Below are 14,482 nucleotides of genomic sequence, written 5' to 3'. Positions count from 1 at the left end.
AAGTTTTCCTTGGCACATTGTGCTCATCAGGTTGGTCCCACTCAAGCATTTGGTTTAATGGATTTGGAAAAGGTTTGGGGTCAGCACGACAGCAGCAGGACTGGCTCAGCTGCAGCCACAGTCAAATGAGGCATCTCAGCCTAGGAGGAGGAAAAAGACCCACAAAACATTAATTTAATGTCATGCTAAAGGCCACTGCTGGTGTGCAGCCCTCAGCACAGAGCCCATTCCAGCGCCAGGCAGGGACAGCCCGTTTTACAGCCTGGCTATAAAGAATTAATTTAAAAGCAGGATGTGGCCTTTACATCTCCTGATTTCGTTGTTCCATCATTACCCTTAAGCAGCAGCTCATTGTACTCGTATTTCAGGTTAGCAGCAAATGAGTGTGGTGGGGGCAAAGTGGCTGTCACCTGGCACTGCCTGAGCAATGGCAGTGCCACTGCAGTGAGCAGTGGGGTCACAGGCTGTGTTGGGATATTAATGCACAGCCTGGTGTTTGCTAGGAATTGGATTCTTGTCTTAAACTTTATTAGTGTGCAACTCATCAAGCACACTGCTAAATGTCTTCTTGCCACGGGAACAGCACTGCTGTGTCCCCTGCTGTCACCCCAGGCAGGGCTGTGCTGCCTGTTTGTGTTTCCTTTGACTGCTAAACTGCTCATTGGAAATTAATTCATAAATAATTCATCGGGTGTTGCACTCTGTACTTAAAAGTTCATTGTGTAGGTGGTAGGTTGTGGGTTTTCTTAGAAGTGATGGTGCTTTTCTCCTTTCTTTTTTTTTGTGTTAATTTTGTGTGTGCAGAGCTCCCACAGCAGCCTGTTGGTTCTGCTATAGATGTTTTAATGTTTCTCTAGGAGTTGTTTTCAAATTTAGTTATTATGGTTCAAGATTATTGTGTTGCAAAACTCTCCTTTGAGATTGGGGTTTATTGTGATATGCAAATGCTTTTGGGAGCTGTTACAACTGACAGAAAAATAACACATTTTTCAGAAGTGTACCTTCCCCTGTCCCATGCACACACATGCACTCACACTTTCCAATCAGTCCCTCATTATTCCTAAACATGATGATGCTGCAAAGCAATGAGAATTTTTAAACCTCCCTGGTTTCCCAAGGCAAGGTGTGGTTTTTTTGGGTGAGCCCAGTGTCACCTCTAACACTGCTTAGTTCAGCTCTGGGGCCTCCTTGGTTTGCTCTCCTGAAAGCATCAAACCCTGTATCAATATGTAAAATATGCAAAAAGGGCTTTGTTTGGGTTTTTTTTGCCTTATCTTTTGTTTGTTTGTTTTCTTGTCTTCCCAGCCTGGCAAAGCAGATTCAATACCCACATCCAGTGAGTAAAATCCCATCTCAGTCGTGTGCAGCATCCTCCAGCTGGCTTGGAGCTTTCAGCTGCTGAACTCAAGTTGCAGGTGGGGTTTAGGCCAATTAATACAGATTTCAGCATGTTTTTTTGATTTACCCAGCACTGCCAGGTCCAGGCAGTGTGGAGAGAGGAGAGGTGGCAATGAGAGCTCCAAGGGGGAGTCTGGGCTGGCGACAGCTCTGCTGCAAGGGGAACAGAAATCCAAGGCAAAGGAGGATATTCCAGAGAAATCAATGATGTTTTGTGCCTCTCCCCTCCCTACAAGCACCCACTGAATGGAGCAGAGCAGATGGTGATGTGCATTCCTCAGCGAGGAGGCAGTGGGTTGGTTTTCTGCCTGTACTGCTGCTTAGAGACTGAAAGCAAAGCCTGGAAATTGGGTAGGAAAAATGCCCACGTAGGAGTGAAAGGGAAAATCCCAGAGCTGGTGACACACAGGCCTGGTTGTGTGATGGCCTGAAGCAGAGCTGTTATGTGCAGGGCTATTCACAAACCCCAATTTTAATAAGTGCAGATCATATCAGTAATGTATATTACAATAGTCCAACAGTGTGAATCAAATATTTAAAGACTACTTACACTCTGCTTTTTATTCTGAAATGACTGCAGAAAAGAGCCAAGTTCTGGCTGCTGGCTTGACTTCATGCTTTTTCTCTATTAAATGAGGCCATATAATTTTCCTCTGGGATACATTTGGCACTGGAGCTATTTAGGTCTGAACCTTCATCACTAAATTGAGGAAGATTTTTCAGTTCAGTTTAAGGAGAGAAGAATCAAGGTCGTAGCACTGGAGAAAAACTGTTAAAAACAGATAGTTCTCCTTGCTGATTTTCTGGACACTGTTCATAAAAATAAAAAATAATCACCGGATTTAACAACTGAACTTCAGCAGCAGCAACTTGTCTGTACTGAACTCAGATGAAAAATATGAAAATCCAGCTGCACATAAAATTTTAAACTGTGGAAGTTGTTATCATTTTACAGAGTATAAAATGGACTCATTTTATCTTAATGATTCTTTATTTGGTCATTCTCTTTTGTTTATCTTTTCTATTTCCTATTTAGGATACAAAAAAGCAACAATTAATCACCTGTGGGGGTAGAAAGGAAAGCAAGAAAAAATTGGAAAGTACTTCCTAAAAAGTGAAAGGCAAGATACTTGGGAAGAAATTACATTTTGATAATTTTCCCAGGAGCTGATTTTGAAAGGCAAACCTTGTTTTTAACTACAGCTTCCCAGATTTTAAAAATGTTGAATATACTGTTGCTGCTGAGTACCACCCAGCCCTTCTAGCATGGGGACACTGCAAATGTGCTGCTGTTCAGGCTGAGTTGCAGAGCCACCCATGGCTTAAATCCCAGCACGTTCCCAGGATGAGGAGATGCTGAGGAGTTTCCCAGTGCTGGGGAAGGACCTGGCCAGTGGCTGCCATGGCAGTGCTGGTGATGCCCAGGCAGCTGCACTGAGCTGCACCTCGTGGGTACTGGGAATGTCCTGTCAATGTGCTTCTTGATGGGGGTTAATTCATGAATTATTTCATTGTCTGTTTGCTAGAAATTCCAAATTCAGGCCAACAACTGCAGCTGAAGTTCAGCTGAAAGATGTATTTTTCTTTTTTCTTTTTCTTTTTTTTTTTAAGGGCAAACAGTCCAAGACCCCATGAGAGACCAGAAGGCTCTGTGTGCCCACCCAAAAGAACTGAGGGAACTTATCTGGAGCCTGGTAAACAGCAGCCCCTGCAAACTGGTGAACAAGTGTTCCTACAGCCTGGATCCTGGCAGTGTCCCAGCAGTGAGGACTGGGCTTGTTCTCTCCAAGGGTTTGGAAGGCATGGACAACTTCCCAGGAGGATAGAAATCTTGCTATTTGTTCAGATAATGAGCCTCAACCAATGCTCTCATTTACTGACAAAATCCAGGGTGAAGAAATTCATATTTCAAACCCAGCTCCTGCAAAATGCCTTCAGAGGTGACTGCCTGGCATGTGCAGAGTCACCGAGGAGCAGCTGATTAGCTGGTCAATTAAAATGAAACTGATGGATCATTAAAGCAGCCTGAGGTTTCTAAGAGGCTTTCTGTGGCTTGGTCCAGGCTGCTGGTTTTGGGCTTTAGTTTTTCTTTTGTTAATTATTATTTTTTCACAGGCTGACTCGAGCTCGTGTGCAGGTGGGGATCCATTCCTGGATGTGTACCCAGCTCTGGTCCCTCCTGGAAAACCCTGAGCTCCTGCTGGTTTGGAGCACAAGCAGCACCAGATCCTCTTCACCAGAAAGTGATGCTCCTCAAGAGGTGTGTGATGCTCAGGCAGGACCTCAGTGTCTGCAACAAGCCTTGGCTATGAGTGTCTAATGCTAGAACAAAAGCAAGAAGTTCTACAAATAGAAGAGACTCAACTTTCCCCAAAGAAAAAAAATCTTTGTTTTGTTGTGGACAGGTTTTCTTCCAACAGCCATTCACAGAGATTCTCATTGCGACTTCTACAGCATTTTTGGCATAAATATATCCAGGTACTTAATCCTGTGAAATGCATTACTAAAGTGATGAACAAAAAAACTCCAACATCTCTTTCCTTCTTAACAATCATTATTTTATTAATATATTTTACAAGATTGCAGTTGAAATCATTTAAATACAAACTTTTTTTTTTATACAGAAAGTGTAATAAAGTTAAAATAGTTCCTTGTGTAATTCATAGCATTATTGCAATGCTTACAAAATTTTGCATAGAGTGTGCAAGGATTGATGTTATTTGATACAAAAAAGCTTTATATTTTCCCACACAACCACACACATACATAAATTAAAAAGAAAAAAAAGCCAAACAAATCTGAATTTCATAATGAGAACTGTGATAAGATTTCAAATTCATTTTGTCCTGTTTACACGATCAAGGTCATTGGTGGTTTTCAGAGCAGAGGTCAGACAAGGTGTTTTCCCATCACAGATGAAAATGCTATAGCACAGGGGTCATGCCTTTTATGCTGCTGCTGTAGATGAACAAGGTTTGCTTTGACTCACACTAAATGTTGTTTTGCTGTTGGCTCTGCCTATATGGAGCTTTTTTGGGGGTGAATATTGACAACTCTGTTGGCGTTTGCTGGCAAGGAAACCAATTCAAACATGGGGTGGGAAAAAAATAAAGCCCCAAGCAAAACCCACAGGGATCTGAGTTGGATCCAGCAGGTCAATCCCTTCCCTGCTCCCAAACCACCACACAGTGCAGATCCAGACCAAGGTCTGCCCACAGCTAGGAACAGCTCTGACCTAGGGAGGAATCCAGGTGTGAATGCTGCCAGCTTAGCCCTTCTCTGTCAAACCCAGTGGACAACAACTGCTCAGATCTGCCCTTTCTGAGGTTTCTGGCACTCTCTGCTGAGCAAGGGCAGGATTTGTTCATCTCAAATTCCATGCTTGCTCTGATAACCCACAAAAAAGGGACAAGAAGGTGAATTCCTCCAGCAGTGCCTGTCCTCAGGAGTTCCTGCTCTCAAGGTGGCCAAAGGCTTGTCAGAACAGCACCCAACAATGACCAACATAATTTATGCCACTCAGACTGCAGATCCACATCATCTGCACCATCTGCAGAATCACTAAAGCTGCCAAAGTCTCTCAGTATCCATGACAGCACTGACACCAAGGGCACAGGGCCAGAGGAGGATCCAGAAGAAGACAAAATTACCAGGCTGTGGTTCAGTGTGGGAGGAAACTCCCTGCTCAAAGGCAGCCACCTCAGGGAGATGTAGCCCTGGTGGGGTTTGCAGCTCAGGGAGTGTGGGAGAAACTCTAACAGCAACATTTTTTTCAGCTACAATCCAGGCTTCAGCAAAAATAGCACCACCCACAAATAATTATTCTTTTGCTCTCCAGCGTGAGCTTTGCCTCAAGATGTTTCAAGGACTCCATTATGAGGAAATTTTTAAAAGACCAAAGGACATACATTGCTTTAGAAAGAGATAATGCATTTAGCAGTGGCAGGTTTTGGAGGGCTCTATCTCCTATCAGTGGTTAAGCCATTGAATAGGGAAAAAATGTAAGAGTACAATGCAATTTAAAATTCCTGTTACATGCAAAGATGCACATGACTTGTGCTTTGCAATGGGCCTGTTCCTGTAATGAGAAATATGTTAGAAATGGGGAAACTTTCCATTTGGGTAGGACCCAATGAAAGGCTCCTAAGAGTCCTTTTTATCTCAGAAGAAAAGACTGTTTAGCTAAAGCTGCATGTTTTTATCTGAAGCATTTGGTGGCACGATGTGAATGCAGCATTTTCACAGAAATTCCTCCTGGTATTTTCTCTTCCTGGCGGAAAGTTTCAACCAACTAAACGTGAGGCAAACATACAATTACATATCACTTCACAGTGAATTTATCCCTCCTACTCTTTAACACCAGTTAAAAGCCAACAAAAGCTCAATCCATGGAGATCAGCTGCCTCAAAGGAAATCTGACTTCCTCTGAACAGGCAGCCCATCTCTCCTGACTGGTGGCACAAAATCTCAGCCACCACAGGGCTCCCAGCTGCAATAAGGTGAGACATTTCCTGGGAGAGACCAGTGCAAACTCTGCTGCAGGAATGACACTTGTACCAAATTAATTTTTAAGGGACTTGCACCTCTAGTTTGAAGTGATTTGGATGGGAAATCTCAGTGGGGCACTATGGTTGTACTTCCTTCTTCGTTTCAGATAAAATTCCTGCAGCTTTAAATATCCATCTTTTCCTGTGTTCTTTAGACACTGTGTCACTTTTCACAAGGGCACAATACAATTCAAGTGGCAGGACAAGAGAAGCTGAAATGATAAAGCCTCAGGGCTGAATGTGCATGACCAGGGGCCTCTCAACCACAGCAGACTTAAAAGCTTTCTAAATACAAGCTATTCACTATAATTTCCATCCAAGCCCCCAAGCCACTGTGGTTATTGTGGATGGAAACAACACCCCAGCAATCTTGAGCAGCCTGAGCTGTAAGTGGTTTCAGTGACAGTAATTCCACTGTGCGCCATGAAAAGATCAAGCATAATTGCCACCATATTTAGTAAAATGGATGTTATTAATTTAAAGTATAATAGTGCAAAGGGACAGAGACGTTGACTGCATTACTGTGATTAGGGTGATGTCTCTCCCCATTTCCTCCCTTTCCCTCCTACCTGCCTTGTTTAATTCACTCCACTCTTGCTGGAATAACCTCAGCACCACGTCAGTGTTTAGCCCTGCTCTGCTCACAGCCATAAACCTGTGAATACACAGCAACTGCCATGCAGAATTTACCTGGAAGTCCCCAGTTTTATGGCAGTGCCACTGCTACACACAGGTTTTGGGTTTTGGGGGCCAGTGGGACTGAGACGTGACACCATGCAGATTTGGGGGCTGCTGGATTTGATAGACTGAAACCAGCTACCTAAACATTACACAGCAATTTCAGAGCTGAGGGAAAAAAGGTTAAAATGGGGAAAAGGGAAGTGTTGCCAGGATCATGTTCCTGAAAAGTCAGGGCAATAAAAAGGCTGGTATTTTCACATTCAAAAAGCACCAAAGCAGCGCTTGGCAAAGCTTGGCAGGAACACACCCTGTGCTTGCTGGGGTGAATTCTGGATGATGACATTTCAAAATTTCAAATGTCAGCCATAAAAAAGAGCACAGCCTCTAACTTCTTTTTTTTCTTTTTCTTTTTTTTTTTTTCTCTTTTTTTGGTGTGTGGTTTCTCTTTGTGTTTTTTGTTTTTACTGTAGGTACTCCTAAAATGAAATCATTGCAGCAGTTACTCTTCTCCACTGAGCAGCCACTGGAGCTCCAGCCCTGCTAATGCTCAAGTGCAGCTAAGTGAACAGCTGGCATCATTTACTCACTTTATTTATAATTCCAGCCCAGGACGATGTCTTTAAGCTTTCTGGGCTATTTCTTCACATTTCAAATTTCAGGTAACCTTGCCCTCTGCACACATTTCAGGATTTTTCACATTATTTCCTCCTCTCCCCATTAACCAAGTTAGAGCCTTCCTGCCACTTTATTCTCTCAAATGCAGCTTTATGATACACCTGCATTTTTCCTGCCCAGTTGAAAAAAAGCACCATTAAAGTTAATGCATTTCAGGCGTGAGGGCAACCAGAGAGGGATGAATTTCTTGAAGTCTTTGGTCTTTTTCTCACTCTCTTTTGCAAGGTGAAACTCAAAGCCAGAACAACAGATATAAAAAAACAATTGTATTTTGTTGTAAACAAGAGTATATGAGTGTGTGGGTGTATCTGTGTGCATGTGTGAGCATCTCAGGACAACAAAACCTAATTTTCACTAGGTTATGATGTGACCTAGCCTGACATCTTCACAAGTTCCACAGGAATCTCTATTTAACCTCGGGGCAATTTCTAGGGAGGGTTATTTATTTAGCCATCATTTTGCTCTACCATGTATTGCAGATTGTATTTGTAGGCTTATGCCTTCAAATTTTTGTTTGTGCAATGTGATATTTATCATGAGAGGAGAAAAAAACCCCTAACCCTTCTAAAATAGAGCTATTTGACAGCATATGACTGAGGTAACCAAATACAAATCACTCTTGCACATACTCAGTTTTCTAAAAATGAATACTTAGGAGAGGCTTTATACATATTGTAGTAGTTACTGGCTTCCCCTTTTGATGACTTTAGTGTTAACATTTCTTTGTACTCTTCAGCTGCCCATTTCACTGGCTACTGGGTAGTACACTTCAAAATGAATAAAAAACCCAAACAAACCAACAGGCAGAAAAACCCCACAAAGGAAATCAGAGAATGGATACAGATGTACAGCCATTATTAGGACCTCTGCTTTTGCTAATGGCAAAGTCTTTTTGCTTTAGAAGAACCATCCTAACTCAGCTGTGACAGCAGAGGGTCACACACTGCTATGGTGAGGTTGCAGTCACAGGTGAGCACTGACTGTCATTCTCCTGACCTTCCCCTAAAAGTGCCACATTTCCAGCAGACTGGACTCTGTTCAGAGCTGCAATACATCAATGCATTTATGACTCCTGCATGGCTGCCTCAGGCACACTGGCATTGGTGTCACAGTCCCCTGATGAGCATTAGGGAGGGGTTTTAGTGCTCACAGCTGCAATGCAGGGTTGGTTCTGTCCCACAGCCACCCCAAGGGCTGGCACTGCTCCCACTGCCCTCAGCTGTCACCTGTCCAGCTCTCTCCAAGCTCAGGCCATGAAGTCATCACCATGTCTTCCACTGATCTCAGCAGAAACAGATTCACCACCCAGCTCTGCCTTAGAATGGGGATGTAAAACTAAACTCCATTTTGAGATAAACCTCATCTCCCAGATAGCAAATGCTCAGCTGAACTGAACTCCAGGCCTGATTCACAATGAAGTACACAAACCCTTGTTTGGTTTTGGCATTTTATCACTGGTAGGTAGAGTATATGGATGAAATTCCAGTCAGGGAAGCTCTGGTTTAAATGGATTGAGGGAAAAGCTGCCCACACAGGTAGAGCAGCTGTGAGGGATTTATGGGCAAGGCAGGAGGAAAAGGGACTCTCATGCACTTGTCTTGTCCAACAGGAGAGTCAGCCACTCCACAACAACCTCCAGCTACAAACTGTGGAGGGTGAGAGATGGCCAGACGTGTTTGCATGCAGCTTTTTAAACAAAATGCTTGTTTTTCCCCCTGGGATCTGAGACAAAGTCCTGCTTGCTCTGCTTTCATAGAATCCTAGAATGGTTTGGGATGGAAGAGACCTCAAAGACCATCCAGTTCCAACCCCCTGCCATGGGCAGGGACACCTTCCACCACACCAGGTCACTCCAAGCCCTGTTCAACACTTCCAGGGATGGAGCAGCCACAGCTTCTCTGGGCACCCTGTGCCAGTGCTTCCCCACCCTCACAGCTAAGAATTTCTTCCCAATATTTAACCTAACCCTGCCTGCTGTCAGTCTGAAGTCAGTTTTTCACTAGCAGAATAGCAGGGATGACACAAACACAGGCAGAATCACCCAAACCACTGTCTTAAAACTCAGGTGTTCATATGTTCTACAAGTCTACAGGAGTTCATTCTTTCTAGCAACAATTCCTCACATTTCAACACAACATGTAATTTTATGTCTTTTGAGGATGGAAACATGGTTGTAAAATATATTGGAACAACGAGAATTCCTTTTAGTAGACGTAATTAAGGTGTCCTTTGCTCACCTCAGAGAAGCATCTGCAGCAATGGCACAGATGTTAAGGTCATTTCCTCGCAGCTCCCCAGCAGAAATTCACACCAAGATATGAATGTCCTTAGCAGTTTCACGGCTGCTGTGCTATGAGAAGGTGATAACCTCATCCCAGAGCCCAGCTGAGAAAAGCAGCCACTCGAAATTAATTTGTTGGGATGGAACTCCTCAGCAGAGCAGCCAGAGGGTGGCACAGGGATGAGGATTGAGCACAGGAATCAGGATGCAGCATCCCTGATGGACAAATCCCTGTGTCCAGCCCTGCCTTCCTCACCCACCTGAATGCTCCCAGGGATGGGAAAATTAATCAAACTCATGTTCTGCACAGGGAACTCTTCCTGCAGCTCTGTCTTCAAACTGCTCACACAGGGTTTGGTTGTGAGTTGGGCCATGCTTGCTATGAGGTTTGTGATCAGTATTCAATGAAACAGGGAAAAAAATTCTACAGTAAATGCAGGACTATGAATGGGACTTCAGTCATGGTCCCAGAGGTAACGTATACAGTATTTTGCTATATTTAACATGGTAAAAAAAAAAAAGTCTGTATCATTCTAGGTGCCCCTACAGTCTTAATGTATTTCACCAATATCTGTTTTTAAGTTGCACAACCAATTCCCAAGACACCCTCCTGCCCCTCCCCCCAAATAAACTAGATTTAAGAACAAGATAAATATGATGTGCTTCTCCTTGCTGAGTGCATTGACTTAAGGCATAGGCACAATTCCCCTCTTTGAACAGAGATGGTAAAGTCCTGTGTCCCAATACAATTGTTACCCTGGGTGACCCTTTGCATTCAAACGTTGACTCAAGACATAATAATTACAGGAATCGTTCATTAAAAAATAGTTTGAATTCATTAATTCGTTGGAAAGCATTATTGAAGTAAAAGTAAATCATTCAATCCTCTTTCAGGAATTTTATGGGAGTTGCTGCTTTGTTAGGCAGCAACACAACTAATCTAAACTCCATAGAAATCTTCTCTGTGAGTCCAATCAGTTTTGGATTAAGCCAGAATTGTTCATTAAAAAAAAATAAATTAAAAACAAATCAAACCCTGGTACTCTGAAGACCACAAGAAAATAGAAAATATGTGAAAAGCTGTAAAAAAACCCAAGGAATGGGCTAAATTATTTCTAAAGATTTCTGACAGCTATGTTTTATCTTGAAGGTCGCTTGAAGAATTCCAGCTTTGGTTGGATATCAGTAGGGATGGGCACAGATCTGTCTTATTTGCAGATGAGGTAATATTTCAAAAGCATCTCAGTGGCTTAGAAACCTTGCTGTCCTCGTGAGATTTACTGCAACTTGGAAACTTTGTCCTAATTGGTATATTTGTTTTTTCTAAGTATTTTTCCATGCACATGGATGAAATTATGGGTCAGAATTCAATGATCTGGGCTCTTATCATTTTCCAAAACTTTAAAAGTGGAAGTAATGTTACCAGATCAGATTTTTGTGGTTTATCCTGCCCGTAAGTGGCTCCTAGACTTTAAAATAAGGAAAAATGCAACCATGATAAGACTCAACCGCAGAGTTTTGGGGACTCAAATTCTAGAGGAACCAGCATCCAAAGCCCTCACTTTCAGTAATCTGGCTTTGCCACAATCTTTATAAATCCTTTAAAAAAGTCTTTCTTTGTCAGCATCTCTGATATTTGCAGTCTCCACCAAATCTAAGTGACCTTGGACTGTGTATTTTGAAAAGAAAGATGACAAAAATTCTGGTGTAGCACCTACATGATACACTTAATTTTATGATTTTCTCTGTTTCTAAGGGCAGTTGGTTTTCTCTGTTTGTACAGGTACTTTAAGCAATGTCCAAATCTTAAATCTTCACACCTTCATGCCAAATATATTCAAAATGAAAGGTGTTAATGGGGAGTTTGCAGGGTGATCCAGGACACCTGTTAAGGAAGAGATTCAGCATTTTTCTATTTAGTACAACTTTCATGATTTTTTCCTCCCAATAACTAAATCCAGTATCAGTTTTGTCAGCACAGAGATGACTTTAGGTGAGTGTTAGACCTGATGTGTCACATCTGAATAGCACAAAGCATTCTTGGCCATGCACAGCAAGTGCTGAACCCTTTCAGAAAATTACATGGATTATTTCAGCAAGAAGGTCTGGACTTTCCTCCTGGCCAAGTGCATCCATCTCTCCCAACAGGGAGCCATGCTTTGGGTGGTAATTCAGGAATAATTTAATCTCAGGTATCCTGGATCACTGTAGGTGATCAGCACAGCACATCTGGCTGTTTTGCTGAATTATTTTTATAAATAATTTAAAACTATTTATTTTTAACGCCACTGATTTAATGGTGCAAAACCAATCAGAGATGCTTCTGTTCCCTTTGTATGTTGGTGGGTCTGCATTGGTTCCAGGTTCTTGCCCAGCCAGCAATCCCATTGCTCTGAGATCAAAAACGAGGGGTGATCATTGCACTGTATTGATACAGAAGGGTCCAGGGGAGCATCAGATCCAATTCAGCAGATTGTACCAGTAAATTTTGGCGTGGGAAAGAGAAATGCTACACAAATGTAATAGGGTCACCCTGGGATTCCTTGTACTGAAACATCGTTTTACACAGAGGATATATATATATATCTTATATATATATTTTTTATATATATATATTCACACACACGCGCGCGCACACACAAAAAAAGTCTTTGATAGGCTTTCTGTGTTCTAGTAAAAATAGTTGGCAGCTGGATCTGTGAGACCAGAACTGGCTTTTTGTGCTGCCTGCAGTGCCCCACTGCAAATTGTCTCTCAAAGGCAGACGCTTGTGTTTATCTGGCAGGTGGAGCTGCTGCCTGCCTGAGACAGGAACAGCCTCCCGTTGGGACACACACAGAGCTCGTAGATTTTTTGCCTGGACCCTGCAGAAGAGGAAGATCCTTGAGGCAAGTTAGGTAGTTTGATTTTTGCAGAATTCAACGTTATCTGAAGTCGGAGGGACGGGGAGAGAGAGGAAAAAAAAAAGAGGATTAGCAAAGAGATGTTATTTTGTGATGTTGTGTTTAAAGAATCTTCCTCCAAACGATTCAAAAACTGGGTAGGGAAGTGTTTTAGGATGGAAAACTCATACAAATCTGAGTGAGCAAATTATCTGCCTTTACCATGACCTCCAGTTTGTTCCTGCTGATCTGCCTGCTGTGTTTTCTCAGCTGGGAAATCCAGGAATCCAATCCAGGTTTGGTTCACCCAACCAGAGATACCCCAATGTCACACAGGGAGTGTGGATGGTTCACATCCATCCAACCACCCTGTTCCTCCAGCAGGATTGCTGTCACTGTGATCCTATTGCCAGGCTCCCAGCACTGACTTTTATGTATATTTTATGTATATTTTATGCATATTTTATGCATATTTTATGTATATGTGTAACACTTTTGAGTGTATTAAAAATAACTTAAATTCTTTAACAGACCTCAATTTCTCCTTACAAAACAACAGAAGGCAAACATGTGGCAGCTCTCAGACACGTGGCAGCTGCAGGGGAAGGCTCTGACACCAGCCAGAACACAGCAAGATAACCTGAACTCCAGGATAATATGGGGTGACTGAGAATATTTGCAATTACAGTAAGAATATCCAGGTTTAGTATTCAACCATTTCATCTCTTGGAAGATATAAGTCAATTTATGCATTTTAAAAGGAACTTAGTGTTAAAAGCAACTGCTTCAAGTTGTGAAATGCCTTAGATTTCAATCCCAGTGCATTAGGGAGGGGATCTTTTGGGGCTATTTTTGACAGGCTTTTTTTTAGTAACACCCATATCTACGTTTGGAATACCTTAAAATGCAAATGTTTAGAAATAACAGAAACTGCAATGGAAAAGCCATTCTATTTATTACCCTGGCACTAAGATAGGTACATGTTGACTGCTGTGGGAACCCTCTTGCCTGGAGGTTTGTGTTCCATGGGCAGCTCCTCCTGATGAGGCTCTTTGTGGCTTCCCCCATGGGAGCTCCTCAGCCACATCCTCTGCTGTTCTCCATCACTGTGGCAGGAGGATGGGGTGAGAACCATGTGTCTACATATTTCTGTGACTGCAGAAGTGGCTTAACTCAACACCCATTTCACTTTTCCTCTATGTGAGTTTTAATTATTCTCTCTTCCCCTTTGGAAGTTTCTCCAGTGCAACAACCTGTGGCTCCTAATATTCCCTGTATTTCCAGAATGAAACATCAGCTCCAAAAGCTTTTCAGATCAATACCAGTGAATTAAGCTCTTCTTAAAGAAAAATATATGATAAAAGATTTAATTATGTTGGCCAAGTAAATCCCATTTTAAAGTAACAAGGAAACAAAGAATTTAGGAGCACTGCTCATTTTACAGCTGCATAAATCTGCTGCAACAACAGATGCTATTATCCATGCACTTTAAAAATAATGAATCAGCCTTTGCCAGGGAGTGAGCCTGATTTGCATGTGATGTGTTCAATCTTAGCAGCAATGAAGTCAGCAGAGCCCACAGCACCTGGGCTTTCACACCAGTGCTTCAAATGCAGCCTGGCTCTGCTGCAGGGCTCTGTGCCTGTCACTCACCTCTCCATCTTTGGATTCCAGCCTGAGCTCTGTCCTGCACGTGGCTTTCAGGCTGCCAGCCTCGGCGTTGATCTCGATGCCCTTGGGAGCTTCCATCACCAGGGCACGGGTGGGAGACTCCAGCCTGCAACACAGAGGGGTTACAGCCCCATGGGCTGAGGGATCCTGCTCATCTCAGCCTCTTCTGCAGCTCATCTCAGCCTCTTCTGCACTGCTGCACCTCCCAACCTGCTCATCTCAGCCTCTTCTCCTGCACCTCCCAACCTGCTCATGCTCAGGTCTGTGCCTGCTTTAGTGAGAGGAAAGAGTTTCTGCACAAGCAGAGCACAAATCTGATCTGCTGATGTCCCATGTCAGCTTTGCTA

At 42.9% G+C, this 14,482-nt stretch overlaps 1 protein-coding gene and 1 long non-coding RNA gene across 10 annotated transcripts in view; one reads left to right on the top strand and one right to left on the bottom strand.

Moving 5' to 3' along the window:
* The first annotated feature begins 956 nt into the window (after nt 1-956).
* LOC146431312 (uncharacterized) lies at nt 957-4,195 on the top strand. Its single transcript, XR_014854930.1, has 3 exons — nt 957-1,415; nt 3,010-3,092; nt 3,514-4,195. It is a non-coding gene; the product is annotated as an uncharacterized LOC146431312 (long non-coding RNA).
* SGCD (sarcoglycan delta) overlaps nt 3,935-14,482 on the bottom strand; it is a 309,325-nt gene continuing 298,777 nt past the window's right edge. For all 9 annotated transcript variants that reach the window (XM_085073813.1, XM_085073812.1, XM_085073811.1 and 6 more), the window contains 2 exons: nt 14,118-14,241; nt 3,935-12,510 (listed from right to left, as the gene is read on the bottom strand). In XM_085073813.1, the coding sequence (XP_084929939.1) occupies nt 12,337-12,510; nt 14,118-14,241 (298 nt within the window). In that variant the 3' untranslated portion in view covers nt 3,935-12,336. The remainder of the gene's footprint in view (nt 12,511-14,117; nt 14,242-14,482) is intronic.

The sequence above is a fragment of the Lichenostomus cassidix genome, chromosome 13 (assembly GCF_008360975.1).
Source record: "Lichenostomus cassidix isolate B80296 chromosome 13, HeHo_3.0, whole genome shotgun sequence".
Lineage (NCBI taxonomy): Eukaryota > Metazoa > Chordata > Aves > Passeriformes > Meliphagidae > Lichenostomus > Lichenostomus cassidix.
This window is presented reverse-complemented; position numbering and strand designations above follow the sequence as displayed.